Source organism: Quercus robur, chromosome 3 (assembly GCF_932294415.1).
Source record: "Quercus robur chromosome 3, dhQueRobu3.1, whole genome shotgun sequence".
In the NCBI taxonomy this organism is placed as follows: Eukaryota; Viridiplantae; Streptophyta; class Magnoliopsida; order Fagales; family Fagaceae; genus Quercus; species Quercus robur.
This window is the reverse complement of record NC_065536.1, coordinates 25,364,514-25,379,823: the sequence shown is the minus strand read 5'-3', so window position 1 is coordinate 25,379,823 and position 15,310 is coordinate 25,364,514. Positions and strand designations below refer to the sequence as shown.

General features: G+C 34.5%; 2 protein-coding genes and 1 non-coding gene across 4 annotated transcripts; 2 read left to right on the top strand and 1 right to left on the bottom strand.

Annotated features, from left to right (window-relative positions):
- Positions 1 to 2,589: 2,589 nt before the first annotated feature.
- On the top strand, positions 2,590 to 4,542 carry LOC126717590 (peptidyl-prolyl cis-trans isomerase CYP19-3). Of its 2 annotated transcripts, none has more exons than XM_050419406.1 (2): positions 2,590 to 2,723; positions 3,772 to 4,542. In XM_050419406.1, exon 2 carries the CDS (start codon positions 3,829 to 3,831, stop codon positions 4,351 to 4,353), a length of 525 nt encoding a protein of 174 aa, XP_050275363.1. In that variant the 5' UTR covers positions 2,590 to 2,723; positions 3,772 to 3,828; the 3' UTR covers positions 4,354 to 4,542. The 2 variants fall into 2 exon arrangements, with proteins under 2 accessions (XP_050275363.1, XP_050275364.1); XM_050419407.1 differs by having other exon boundaries at positions 2,676 to 2,777.
- A 2,198-nt stretch (positions 4,543 to 6,740) lies between these two features.
- On the top strand, positions 6,741 to 6,812 carry TRNAK-UUU (transfer RNA lysine (anticodon UUU)). Its single transcript has one exon. It is a non-coding gene; the product is annotated as a tRNA-Lys (tRNA).
- A 3,259-nt stretch (positions 6,813 to 10,071) lies between these two features.
- On the bottom strand, positions 10,072 to 11,804 carry LOC126717589 (rubisco accumulation factor 1.1, chloroplastic). Its single transcript, XM_050419405.1, has one exon. The coding sequence runs from the start codon at positions 11,711 to 11,713 to the stop codon at positions 10,355 to 10,357; it is 1,359 nt and encodes a 452-aa protein (XP_050275362.1). The 5' UTR covers positions 11,714 to 11,804; the 3' UTR covers positions 10,072 to 10,354.
- Between the last annotated feature and the right edge of the window lie 3,506 nt (positions 11,805 to 15,310).

The window sequence follows — 15,310 nt, the reverse complement described above, 5'->3', positions numbered from 1 at the left end:
AGAGAGCATTGATGTGACATTTTTTTAATGACATGGCAAATTCTATAATTGAGCCACATCGGTTTTTAAAATTTGAATTGCCCCATCAAATTTAGTTTTTTAATCATTTTAGTTTTACAAAACTAAATACCAATAAGAATTTAAGAATAAAAAAAAAGACTCAAACAACTATATCTTTATAAAAAAAAAAATCCCAATCCATTTTTAAATTCTTATTGGTGTTTAGTTTTTAATACTAAAATGAATTAATAAAACTAAATCTAATGTGATACCATACAACTATTGCATTTACCATGTCATCAAAAAAATGCCACATCAATGCTCTGTTAGACACATAGGTAAAAAAAAAAACTAACATAAGTTAATTGATTGATTAATAACACTCATTTTTTAAATTTTATTAACCAATTGCGTTCATTCAAAACTTGAGGGACCAAAAATACTTAGTATTTTCTCAACAAAAGATATATATATATATATATATATATATACACACACACAAGTTATGTCACATAATTGGTGAAAAATTGAAGCACTTTTAAATCTTCAAAAGAAGATGCAAAAAATTTTGTTTTTGGGGGAAAGTACATAAAAAAGCTTACTTACTAATCTAACTGTCCAAATGTCATTTGTACCATTATGTTGTGAGATTGCCATTTTACTCTTGGTTTAGATTAACTGGAGATTACAGAATGAGGAGTCTATAATTAGGGGTGCCCAAGTCTGACCCGCAATCGATCCACCTGCCGAAACCACCCAGCTCGAACCAAAAACTGTTCAATCAAAAGTCGGCAACAATCTGCAGCATATCTCCATATCCAGGAACTAAAACCAACAGGTCAGTTGGTGGGTCTTCGCATGAAAAACCAAGCCCAACCAATTCAACCGACCTCCCCCTTTCTCTCAAACACAGATCCGTTGAGATTCGCCCAAATCTCGACGAGATCCAGCAAGATCTCCACCGCTATTGCAGAGATTCGACCAAATATTCATTGACGTTTAAAGGTTGCTACTTTCCATCAATTTCAATCAAAACTGATCGCTACCCACTCGAACTGAAACCAACTCGACCTTTGGTTTTCGACAGTCGACAACAGGTCAACTGCTCTGCCACCCGAAGTTGTCGAGTCGGTTCTGAGTTGGGCACAAACCCGACCCAAGCCAACTCGTGGACAACCCTAATCTATATGTTATAATTTTTAATTTTCTTATTATATAACCAATTTAATTAGTAATTTAGTATCCTTTACATGAATTATGTATTTTTATTTTTTTAAGAAACATGAATTATGTATTTGACTCTATTTTAATTGACAAAAATATTCGTAGGGTTTTTTTTTTTTTTTTTTTAGAAATGGATACTTGCTGATATATTAATCAATAGAGGGAAAATCATCCAATACAAAAGACATAATATCTGTTGGAACACACTCCAACCAGATTTGGGAGGAAAAATATTATCTCGCTCGCTGGGTTAAGGCATGAGCAACTGCATTGCCTTGCTGACGTACGTGAGCAAAAGAAATACTCAGAAATGAGTTTGATAGATATACAATATCCTTGATGAAATGCCCACCTCGAGAATTTTCCATACCGGATCCCCTTAATGAGTTGACCACAGATTCAGAATCGCCCTCGCATACAAACTTATTATAACCCGATTCTGTAGTAAAACTTATAGCGCGCCGGGTAGCAAGGAGCTCAAGGATTTCCACCGATGGAGGTTTCACTATCTGCTTGGATAAGGCCGCTAACACCTGACCCTCACAATTACGGATTACCACACCAATTCCTACCATATCTGATTCTCTAAACATTGCACCATCGTAGTTAGTCTTCACGGAACCTGCACTAGGAGGTAGCCATCTAGGAGGAGTAGCCCGACGTTTGTGGGAATGGTGACTGTCTAGCCCCTTGAATTCGCAGAGGTAGTTCTTAGCAAAACCAACGATATTGCAAAGGGGTAGGAGATTTTCTTGGAGGCGAGATTTATTTATTTGATACCAGATTGACCAAGCCGTAACTGCAAATAACGATAACAAAGCCGGTTTGACACGGATTTTTTGCAGAACGTCCGAGAAAGAATCAGAAGCCGTTGAGCTCCTGTCCACCCATCCGAAATCCGGATCCCAAACTTCTTTGATGCAACTACAACTCCATAAGGCGTACACTACAGATTCCAAGTCACCAGAGCAGCGAGAACAACCCGATTCATGGAGAATTTTTCGTCTTAGAAGATTTTCTTTAGTGGGCAGCGAATTAGTGCAAGCCTTCCAAAGAAAGTGTTTGACCTTACTGGGAACCTTTAGCTTCCATATGTTTTTCCGAAACCTTTCTGTGAGTCCGAGACTTGTGGCCGATTCAAGTCAAGGTTATGAAGCTCGCAAAGGAGTTTATAGCCTGACTTCACAGAATAGCAGCCCGAACGGGTTATTTGTCATATAAATTGAAATCTCAACAGGTGGAATATCGTTTATATAAACAAAATATATACTTTTCCAAAAGGCTTGAGGGAGGTTATTGTAATTTAAGTAAATAACAAACTGTTGGGGGAAAAAAAAGGAAAACAAGATAAATATGCCAAAGAAAAGGGACTATTTTGTTAAAAAAAACCAGAGACTAAAACCCTAACCCCTTCGAGGTTGTGCCTATATAAACACAAACTAAAGCAGATTCACAGTACTTCGCTCACAGCCTCTCCAACGCCAATCTTAAACCCACGGGTACTTAGACACTCTGTACAACCTCTCCATCTCTTTCTGTTCTGCTTCATATCTGTAATCTCTCACAATCCATGCATTTTTATTTTTTGTTATTTTGTTTCACACATAAAGATAGCACATATCGAAGGCTTGCGGGTGGTTTTATCAAAGCCCGTTGAGCTCAAAACTTGTGCAAGATCATGAATCATCTTCTATATCCTCATGATTTAATTTCTCATGTTTGCCTGAGGATTATTTTTGTTATAGATTGATGAAACATTTCTATAACCCATTTTCCCTTTTTGGGGGGTTTTGGTTTTTGCAACTCGTTTTCTGTCACTGACCCATTTGCACATTCTAAAATTTGTGGGTGTTTTTTTCTTCAACGAAGAAAAATTAAAGAAACGATTTTGCCAGTGACCCATTTGCCCATTTTATGTTTTTGATTGATTTGTGTTGAAATTAGGACATTACATGGTGATGTGGTAACAATGGTTAATACCTTTTGTTCCTAGTGTTGAGTCTTGACTGTTAATTATGGACCTGTTGAGTGGCTGTTAAAAAGATGGGCCCTTTTGGTTGTTCTGGGTTGATGTTTTACTGGCTTGGTTGTTGGATAACGTTTGTGTAGTGTGTTTGTCTTTATAGACTTTACAATGTTCAAATATATGGGTCAAAGTAATAAGTAACAAGTCAAGATCTAATTATGATTAAAAGATCTAAATTTGTGGTTGATATGGAACTTTCTTGTCTGTTCTTGAAGGATTTGGATTAAGAGGAAGGAATCTGAACTTACAATAGTGTTTGTATTAGATTATTAGGAGTAGCTAATTTGGACTTTTGAAAAGCTTGGATTAAGATTAATCAGTTTACAGATTATATAGAGTTATAACTTTTCTGTTATATAAAATCTGTCTCTTGAATGTGTGATAATCTATGATTCAGAAATGTAAAACAGAACATTGGTAGAATTTATGTTTGAATTCGTAGGTATTGGTTGTGATTTTTGTAGAATATGTAACATCATTTTAAAGAAATGAGAATGCTCACATTTTTCTAATTTGAACAGAAATCTGTTGTCTGAAATTGGAGTACTGTTTATAAGGATTTTAATTGGGAAAACAAGATGTCAAATCCAAAGGTTTTCTTTGACATTCTGATTGGAAAGATGAAAGCTGGACGAGTTGTAATGGAGCTATTTGCTGATGTTACACCTAAAACTGCTGAAAATTTTCGTGCACTTTGCACAGGGGAGAAGGGGATTGGGAGATCTGGGAAGCCATTACATTACAAGGGCTCGGGATTTCACCGCATAATCCCAAACTTCATGTGTCAGGGAGGGGATTTCACAAAGGGAAATGGTACTGGAGGAGAGTCCATTTATGGCCTGAAATTTGAGGATGAGAACTTCAAGTTGAAGCATACAGGGCCAGGAATTTTATCAATGGCTAATGCTGGACCAAACACCAATGGCTCTCAGTTCTTTATCTGCACTGAGAAGACCCAATGGCTTGATGGGAAGCATGTTGTGTTTGGTAAAGTTGTGGATGGCTACAGTGTGGTTAAGGAAATGGAGAAGGTGGGATCGGACGGTGGGACTACTAGGGAGCGGGTTGTAATTGAAGATTGTGGTCAGATTACAGAGAATTGATCATGATTTACTTGTCTGTCATTGTTATTTAGGTTGTGTATGTTCAATATTAATTACTTCAGAGTAGAGAAGTTGCACGGTTGATATATTCGGAAGCCTAGTAGTTTTAGAAGAGAAGTGAATGCTTTTGTAAAGAGATATCAAACTTGTGCTAACTGCAATAAGAAGTACGGATCTGTTTTGGATCAATCTGTGAATGAGCTTCTGCAGTTTATAGTTTTGTAGATTTGTATTTTTGTTCTCAATGCTTATTGTTATCTTGAATATCAATCAAACCAGAAATTTAAGAAAAAAGTTTAGCAATTGGTTATAGTCAAAGGCTAGATTTTGTACATTATTTGTGTTCTCGTTGCTTATTATCTTAATTACCAATCAAATCAGAAATTTAATCCCCCCTTCCTAAAAAGGAAAATAAAAATATTCCCACTTTTCGAAGTTTATTTTTGTGCAATCCAAGTTAACTTGAGGTGAATTGCAGGGGTTTCGGGTCCTTTGGGATGATGGTTTTTGCGGTACTGTTTTCTCCTTTAGCTTTTAGTTCTGTTCTCTGCAATTTATTAACTAGAAAGAAAGACTGTTTTGTGGCCGGATCTTCCCTGAGTTACAATGATACAATATGCTGGACATGATTTTGTACTTTGGTTACTTCAGAAAAAGAAATGAACTTGCTAAAAGGCAAGTTATTTGATTCATGTCGATAATATTCGTGTTTCACCATTATGGGTCATGTGATATTTCTCTATTCTCAAATGAACACGAGTCCATCAAACATTCACATGAGATGATGAAGTCATGTTGTACACATAAAGAGCTCAACTATTTTTATTTTTAAGAAAATTTAAAAGTAATAGATTCTTTTTTATTTTATTAAAAACACATACAATGGAATGGAGATGGAATGAAGTGGTTAATGGAATCTTTAATTTCCCCTAATTTAACTATTAGGCACTATTAGTCTAAGAAGATATATAACCAAAAGATACAATTATGAATAAAAAATTTGACATATATTAGAAGAGTAATGCTACAGTTACAAATTATTTTACAAATTTTAAAAAAAAAATGTCGATATGACCAATCTCTTATTGGTTTTTATTTAAGTTTACTATTAATATCACTTTTTCATTTATCAATAATCACTTATCACATCAGTAGTTTGTAAAAAATTTTACAAAATAGTGTGTATCTCTAGCATTATTCATATTAGAAAGGGCAAGACAAAATTTTTACAAAATAGTGAGTATCTCTAGCATTATTCATATTAGAAAGGGCAAGACTTATATACAATACTTGTGGGTTGTTCCTTAGGTTCCCCTTTAAGATTTTGTTATGTGAATTTTTTCTTGTAAAATGTTAGTATATTTTTTTAGTTAAGTAACCACATGGTTAAATTTTAAGAGAAAAACTTAAGGAATAACATTTAAAGTACTGTACCTAAGCTTTGTTCATATTAGAAAGGGCAAGACTTATGTATAGTACTTAAATGTTGTTCCTTAAGTTCCCCTTTTAAGATTTTGCCATGTGAATTTTTTTTTTTTTATGAGATGGAACCACATGGCTAAATCTTAAAAGGGGAACTTAAGAAACAACACTTAAGATACTGTACTAAAATTTTGTCTTTTCTAATAGAAATTATTTATTTAGTCAAAAAAATTCTGAAAAAAGTAAAAAATTATGAAATGAAATAATTTAAATTATTTTGAAAATTTTTAATTTTCTTCTTTTTTTTTATTAAGAGTTTCAACCTACATCGTCCGCTATTAATGATAGCTCTTTATCATCATCAAGACACTAATAGGTTTTTGATATAAGTGAGGATTGAGCCTCAGATCTCTTATTCAACCATCAGAGAATTTACTAGTTAAACTGATTGGAACCCACAATTTTCTTCCTAATAAATCTACATTGTGGAAATAATACTAAATAAATCATGAAATAAATTGTATACATCGATTTCTTTCCTAAATATTGCATTTTTTGTTTTGACTGAAAAAGGTAGATTTTATTTTTGTTGAAAAGAAAAAAATTTCAAAATATTAATGAAACTTAAAGTTTAAAATTGGACAAATAAGTGATTGAAGCACATGAAAAAACTTGTACTTTTTTAAGAATCCGTCCGGGTTGAACAAGTTACAAAGAACCCACCTTATTTGTTGGATTATATGAATAAATTTATAATTAAAAAAAACTCGGACTTTTTTTTTTTTTTTTTTTTTTTTTAGAAAAAACTCGGACTTATAATTGGACCTACCTGGGTTTATGTTAACTATGCTTGCAGTTACAATATATATATATATATTTAGCCAAAGAAGTGCTGGAACTTATCTTGATCGGTTTTAGTTACGAGTCAAATGTTATATTAAAAGAAGAAATGACGAAGCAAGCGAGCCGTCTTAGCTCAGTGGTAGAGCGCGTGGCTTTTAACCACGTGGTCGTGGGTTCGATCCCCACAGACGGCGTATAACCGTGGAAATTTTCTTTTGCTTGGTTGGCTGTCAAGAACTGATTGGTAACTAAAATGGCTGTGGAAACAAGTGCTACGCTGCTAGGTGCTTCTTTGATATAGACAAATTGGCAGAACAAGAGATCATATATTCTTTTGACACTTTGTAACTAAATGGCTGTGGAATTGGCATGGATTGTAAACAAACTGAAAGGTATGCATTATGTAGACATTATGTGAATGGTCCCTATTGATTAGGGAGAGTAATTTGAGATGGTTGTTGCATGGTTGATTAATTACTGGTTTTGAAGATAGTTGCCTTTAAAACCTGAGCCATGGAAGAAAACAGACATATATGTCAGGGATATCATCATTGCAGCCAGAACAACATCAATTAGAGTGCTTGAACTGTCTCACTCTCGCCTGTAAACCAGTTGAAGAGTCCTGAACCTTTTCCATCTCCAGCTTCATACTTTTCATCCCTCTGCAGGATCCAGTTCAAGGGAGAGAACAATTTTTTTTTAAAATTCTTTTATTTTTTATTATTATTATTATTATTTATTTAGGTAATAAGAGTAGTGTTATTGCTAAAAGAAATTAAGAGATCTAAGAGAAACAAGAAACTCTGTCCTGGATGAACAATATGAGGAACCCCAACATTGAGACCAATCAGACAGAGTTCGCTGAAACAAATCTTAATTGATCCCCAATGATTTTTTAGATCCTCAATCAAATGACGATTTTGCTCCATCCAAACAATCCACATCAAACAACTAGAAACCAAATTCCAAATATCTGATCTATACTTCCTAAGCTAATATCTCCAACAAAATTGCCTAGCATGACCCATTGAACTTCAAAAATCTGAAACATATTCACCCACAAAGCATGAGCTACATCACAATGAAGAAGAAGGTCGTCCGTCGATTCCCCTGTAAAGCGGCACATACAACATCGATTTACTACAAGCAAACCCCTTCTCATGAGGTTATCCAAAGTAAGAATCTGACATAAAGCTACTATCCACACAAAGTAAGCAACCCTTTTAGGAACCTTTACTTTCTGAAGACCCTTCCATGGAAAGATGGATTCAGGAGCACCCTGAATTTCGTGGTAAAAAAATTGAATATCAAACGTACCACTTCCCTTAAGGCACCAAGGGAGAGAACATGAAGCTTACCGTGATCCATTTTGTTAAAGAACGTATCATTTTGAGATATTTCCCTGATCACCTCTCACAATGCAAGCAAATTATGAAATGTAAATTAAATCATTCAATCATGTTATATAGCAGTCATTGAATTTCGCAGGGAGTTATCACATTGGTTGGCTTCTCAATAAACTTTTTTCCTGTGATCATATCTGACTTATCTGTGCAGATAATTGCCATTATATTTGAGACGATATGCTACTTTTTTAACCCATTTGATGAAGCTGTCCACTCCACTTAAGGGTACACAACTGCACCATGACTGTTCCATATTGATTTGACCCATTTTGTTATGTCATACCAGTGGAAGTTATACCCGCAAAATATAAAGAACTCAAATGATTTCCTTCTCATAGGCTCTCTCTCAACTTTGGAAAAATAAGTTTCTGATATTATTTCCAAACAAAATTGCTACAGTTTGCAGCCTACATTTTGACAAGCTGTAGATCATGTTTTGATTTCTGGGGATAAAACAAGTGGACTTTCTTCCAGATAAAAGTTAGTTAATATCTTTGGAAAAGGTTTGACTCCAGACTAATTTGGAGCTATCTTGCTACCCATGGTATGATTGAAGAGACCATCCATTTGTAGTTTTAGTCATATGACTTTTTCAAATGAGTTATGTGATTTTTTTAAATACTGCACATGGATTGTCTTATAAATCATCATGTAATGGATTAGAAAAGATAGCTCAAAACCAGTTTGGAGCCAAACTTTGTCCAAAATCTTTCGCAGTGAACAATGGTCAGTTGCTTTCATTTGGTGTGCCAAGCATAGCTATGGCAACGTCTCCTGTGCTAGTCCCAGTAGTGGAGTCAATGTAGTCTGCCATACTAGCATCTTCATCATCTAATTTCTATTTAGGAGAATAATGAAAGAAGAAAATCCCCGTGGTCTATTTCAGATAATGAAACTAGGCTAACGTTCTAAATCAGGTTCTACATAACCATTAAACATAAAGCATAAGCATGGATAGATTCCACAAAAACTTGAAGCTGGTATTCAAGAAAGGCAAGGATTATCACAGGAACGATGCCTCTCAGTACCCCACCATCAATGCTAAGAATGGTAATAAGCTTTTCATCACATCTTCCACAAATACATTGCCTATAAAACACTTCCCCTAATTAAACATTGAGACTACAAGTCTACAACACAATTAGTCAACTCCACAAGAAAATAAACATGGTCGTCTGATATAGTACCCTATGTTGTACTTGAGAATGTAGTTAGTAGAAATATTAAATGAGAGAAAATACAAGAACTCGCCTGTTTTACCTTGATGATTGGATATTGTTAAGTGATTCTGCCAACAGATGAGAAGGGCCAGAGAACAGCAATCTTGTGTCCTTTATATCACTGAAATGGTTATTCAACCCCTCCCTCACAGCAACTGAAGTAGTGGTATTCTCTTTCTGTTCTTGATGTGGCTAATTGATGACCTTGGTGGAAGCTTCTCAAGTTGTTTCTTTCGTACATTAGAAGGCCAGTGGCAACATCTATTGAGGTTATTGTAATTTTTCACTCCTGACATGATCTATGGTAACCTCTTAAGACACTGCTATTCCCTTTAAAAACTGATATGGATGACTCATCAAACTGCTGGCAGCCACTCCATTCTCTAGCTAACACGACAGCTATAATTAAATGGTAGTGACAGCTAAATAAACTACATTCTGATCTTTGGTAAACAAAGGTTATGCAAATCAAACGATCATGAGATTTATACAAAAGGCACAGAATCAATTTATAATAAAGATACAAGTACTGATAATGTAGTTTTATAAACTTGAAAGAGCTCTGGGGTCCTGTCTGTTGTTCTGTAGTTTGCATATCTAATATTGATACCTCAATCAATAAAATTGCATTACGAACAAAGAAACACAAGAAGATGAACTTTTCCATTACAATTGAAAGACCAGAAGAAATGTATTGCTAGGTAGTATATACAAGAAACACATTCCTAATGGTTAACAAAAAGATGATTATACACTTGCAAATGTAGATTGTGAATACTTAAGGCAAGCATTATATAACTAACAAGCACGTCTGCAACAACGTAAAAGGAAAAGAAAAATGTAGTGAATATATATCATATTGTATTTTATGAATACAAATAGAAGCAAGAATACAAACGGCAAAATTCACTATTAAAAAATAAAATAGAAGATTACAACAAGATTTTAAGTTAAACAAGAGCCATCTTTGGCAACAATGGATAAAGAAAACAAAAAACCCCTTCTAGAGTCCATCTGACTGAACTTCAAGCTTCCACCATTGCTAAAATTCTACAAGACTTGCTTCAATCTCCACTAGTAATACTGATACTAACATAGTATTACTCTACCTCACTCCCAATCTTCATCAGCCAATTGATCATCAGTCTCTTCTCTTGGTGGCCTAACCACCAACACCACAGTCCCTAAACTCTCCGTCACACCCTTTTCCTTCAATGCCGACCCTCTTTCAACCTTCAAGCCCTCACCATTACTATCAATTGCCACCAAATAAAACCCATCATCTGCAGCCACCTCCTTCCTACTCCTATCAGCCACCACCAATATAGCCTCCTCATTATACCACCTATTCGCCTTCCAAGGCAATACCCTCGCATCCACAAACGACACAACAACTCCCCCATTTCCTAACCCGGCCACGGGCTCCCACGCCGGCAAAACCACCCACCTCTTCCACCCTTTTTCCGCCGCCACCACACCAAACTCCCCTTCACTCCTACACTCCCTCGGTGCATCCAAAACCCCAATTTCCCTCTCCTCATCTCTACAAACCGGCAACACCACCACCCTACTCGCCTCCGCCACTTCACCAATCTTCAACCTGACAACCGGAACCCGAACCCCACTCTCGATACCCTCTTCCCCTCCTTTCCCTTCATTCGCCCCTTTCAACTCTTCCAACACCCTGTTCTTAGCTTTCTCACTCTTAGCAACTTCCAATGCCAATTCTAAAGCAGAAGTTCTCTCCTCAGACGGGTTCGTATGTTCCCTACTCTGTCTATAATACATAAACGAAAGACAGTCACCTGCAATACCGTAATCAAAACTGTCCCACCCTTTATCGCCCCGTCTGCGAGGGAAGTCCTTCATCGCTCGAGCGAGGTCTTGAGCACCCTTAGCATCAAGCTTATTATCAACGATGTAACGCGCCGCGGCCGCACGCTGCTGGGCACTAAGGAGGCGAATTTCGTACAGCAATTCGGCACCGCCGAGGTCGAACGAAGCGAGCAATTCAGGGTCGTTGGAAGTGGACTGCACGAGAGAGTCTCGAACCTGAGCAGCGACCACTAACCTGTTCTGTTCGACGCCGGAAATGCCGGTGGCTTCTTCGAGGGAAGAAGGGGTGAAGCCTTCCCGGGTGAGGGCGGGGATTAGTGGGGCGTACTCGAACCATAGGCCGAGGCGGTTGGCGAGGATTTCGAGGCGGTTGGCGGTGTCGAGGGAGTGGAATTGGGAGGTGAGGGGGGTAGAGGGGGGTGGCCTGAAGGGTCGATAGAGTTGTTGTTGTTGTTGTTGGTTTTGGTTTTGGTATTGGGGTTGTTGTTGGGATTGGCCAGATGGGGAGAAAACGGCTGAGATGGGTTTAAGGGAGGTTTTAGGGAGAGGAGAGTGGAGGGAGTGGTTGTTGAGAGGGTTGAGGAAGGCGGAGGAGAATGGGGGTTTCAGGGGGTTTACGGTTACAGAGAGCATGTTGTTGCCTTATCTGATTACTGATGATGTTAGATTTTTTTCTTTTCCTTTTGAGAAAGACAAAAGGAAGAAAGTGGTAGGCTTTCAGTTGTATTAGAGCTGAAGGCAGTTGGTGACTTTTTAGCGTGGTTTGGCAAAAATTAAAAAATTAGTTTATTTTATTATTTATTATTATTATTTATATGTATTATTGTAATTTTTGATACTATTTATAAGTCTTATTATACTATTTTAGTTAACTTTTACTTTTATCTATAATATTTTTAACAAAAAATTTTCAATTTCAACAAAATAAGTGAATTCCAAATAGACTCTTAAGGTTCGTTTGGTTGGAAAGATGGAAAAGTAGGAAGATAAAAAATAGTAGGAGAATGAAAAAGTAAGAGGGTAGAAAAGATCTTATTTTCTCCCCTTTTTGTTTGGTTGAAAGTGGAAAAGTAAAAAGATGAAAAAAATGAGTTTGAATAAATTTACTTATATATCCTTGTTAAAGAATAATGCTTAATTAAAACAAAAAATTGACAAATAACCGCACAAAAAAAAAAAAAGCAATCATCCAAATTTGTTAAAAAATAAAAATAATATCCCAAAAATAGAAGAGGCAATGTTACTGCCAGGGAAAAAAAAAAAAAAAAACAAAAATCAAAAGAAACAAAAAGAATAAAAATAATAATTAAAAAAAAAAAAAAGAAAGAAAGAAGGGGGGGGGGGGGGGCGGTACTGAAAACCAAAAGAAACTTAAAAAAAAAAAAAAAAGGGGCAACAGCCCAGGAAAAAAAAAAAACAAAAAAAGGGCAACGGTCCCAGTGAAAAAAGAAAAAGAAAAAAGGGGCAACGTACTGCCCAGTGGAAAAGAAAAAAATAATAATAATAATAAAGACAATTTGAAGAATGTACGTATGGGTATTTATTTCAATTAAGAAAAAATTCATTCTTATTCAATTTTCTCTTCATTTTGAGTATAAAATTTTTTGGTGGGCTCAGGGAGAAAATATATGACCCCATCATTTATTTTCCTTCCTCCCCCACCCAACCAAACATGCTCAAAAAAATTTTCTTTCCTATTTTCTCTCTAAAGTTTTCCATTCACCCTATTTCACCTCCAAACAAACACACCCTTAGTAGATGATTTTTTTTTCAAAAGGAAAATTATTAAGGTAGACCAATAAATATGTACAATATTGTACACTTTTATCCAAACTAGTAAAATGTAGCCCTGTGGGTGTGGTGCATTGATAAAAGTTCCAGATTAGGTCACACCTCCAGGTCCAAGAGTTGTCTAGTTCAAGTTGTGTGTTCCGCAAAAATGCTGTGCCACGACGTGGATAACCCTTACAAACCTAGGATTGCCCCATGCCATGAGCTCTACAAGTTCAAGTGGGTGGGGTCAATGATCACATGCGTGAGACCCCTTTTTTGTTCAAAAAAAAAAAAAAAAAAACTAGTAAAAAGTAGATGAGACTTGTTAGTTTCAAACTCTTCTCAAAACAATGTGATTATTTTATGACAAAGTATAATTGATACAAATCATACAGCATATTCTATTTTCTAGATTAAGCTATTTATATTTGTTATTGGAAAGTATTTTAAATTTTGCATGTTTATTTTAAGGAAACATAATGCATTTTACATTCAATTATTATATAAGTTGAGATATTTTGTAAATAATGTAATGTATGGTTGTAATTTGTTTATACTTTATAGTACTACTTACAAATAGTTTATTCTCTATACTTCTTGATTATTTTAAAGAGGAAGCATATATAACTTATAAGTAAATGTATCACTTATATTAAAAATTAAAATAAAATAAAGACTTTACTAAATGGATTGTCGTGGACCAAATTGGATCAAACAAATTGTAATAGATTGAATGGATTGGGTGGATTGAAATGAACTGAAGTGGATTGCAATAGAATGAATGGATTGAAGTGAATCGAAATGCTACGTTAATGTTGCTCAACAGGAATGTAGCATTATTGAATTTTTAGAAGATTCATATGTAAATTTGAAAAATTTACTAACATAATTAAAATTGAATTATTAAATAAATAGTAATAATTGATTATAAAATAACTTACTTTAATAAAATGTAGGATGCAACTTTGATGAAAAGAAACACAAAAATTTGAGGTGTTATATGGTATTTAAGTTTAGAAATGATTGATAATAGGCTTTTAATTTGAATAGAATTTAAATTTGTTAAAATTTAAATGATAAATTTTTACTTGAATTAAAATATTATTAAATTTTATCCCTTAATTTGAGGAAATATATCCTAACACAATAAAAATGAATTTAATAATTTATGAGAGTAGTCACTTGGCAGTTGGCACAATCACAACTTTTAGGCCAAACTTTTATTATATGGTATAGTACATGATATGTGCAATAGTGTACACTTATGCAACTGTGTACAATGTTGTCCACTTTTTTTTAATCTAAAATGTAAATCTTACATGAATAGTGCAATGTAAACCAATAATTATCCCTTTTTTAACCCTTTACTTTCCAAAATTTTCATTTGACAATTTATATTGACTTTGCTTTCATATTTGTGGGACAATTCATTTCTATTATTGTTCTGGTTATTCATAATATGTTTTTCTACTTATAACAATTAAAATTTCTTTATTTTACCGAATTTTAGAGCTAGGACTTCATGAAATAATTAAATATAGAGCACATTTAAAAATTAGATTACTAATAAAATTAAGCATGAAAAAACTCCAAATGAAAATGTTAAAAAGTAAATGGTCAAAATGAAAACATCCCTAAAATTTATGGATCAAAAGTGCAATTTTTTTTTTTGGGGGTAAAATTAGGCGGATAATGGGAAAAGAGAAATTGAGTATGGAATTACAAACGGGCCACCACAAATGATGTCATTAAATGTACAATTCCAGTTGATTTGTTTTTATTAACCATTTGAATCTTAAATGGTTTGGTTTTGTAAATTAAAAAAAAAAAAATTTGTAAATGTTAGTTATAGCTTCTAAGGTGCTATATGTTAAGTTCTCCAATCAAATTCAAACACATGATTGTATTAACTAATGAAGTACAAACAATTTTATCTTTATAGAGGAGAGGATTGTTACATTTACAACTTTGCTATAAATACAACTTCAACTATAATTGTTTCACAACTTGTTGAGATTGCAAGTTACAAGAGATGAATAATCACTTTAATTATTTTTCACATGAGCTCACTACTAGCATTATTTGTATTTTTCACCACTTACAACATGTCACTTTAATAAGTGAAAAGGATAAAAGTTTTGATACAAGTTCTATCCTGAGCCTTGTTTTTACTATAATCATGTGTTTAAATTTAGGGTAAACTGCAAATTACACCCTTAAAGTTTGGGAGTAATTGGATTTTACACTCTGATGTTTCAGAATTTGGATTTTATTTTCTGAAGTTTGGTGATATTTGGATTTTACGCTCTAACGTTTCATAATTTGGATTTTACCCCCTATATTTTAGAAGTGTTTAGATTTTACTTCCTAAATTTTTGAAGTGTTTGGATTTTACATCCTAAAGTATCAGAATTTGGGGGTGTAAAATCCAAACAACCCTAAACTTTAGGTGGTAAA

What these genes read in the sequence shown, in the direction of transcription:
- LOC126717590 (XM_050419406.1), top strand. Translation starts at nt 3,829, where the DNA reads ATGTCAAATCCAAAGGTTTTCTTTGACATTCTGATTGGAAAGATGAAA.
- LOC126717589 (XM_050419405.1), bottom strand. Translation starts at nt 11,713, where the DNA reads ATGCTCTCTGTAACCGTAAACCCCCTGAAACCCCCATTCTCCTCCGCC.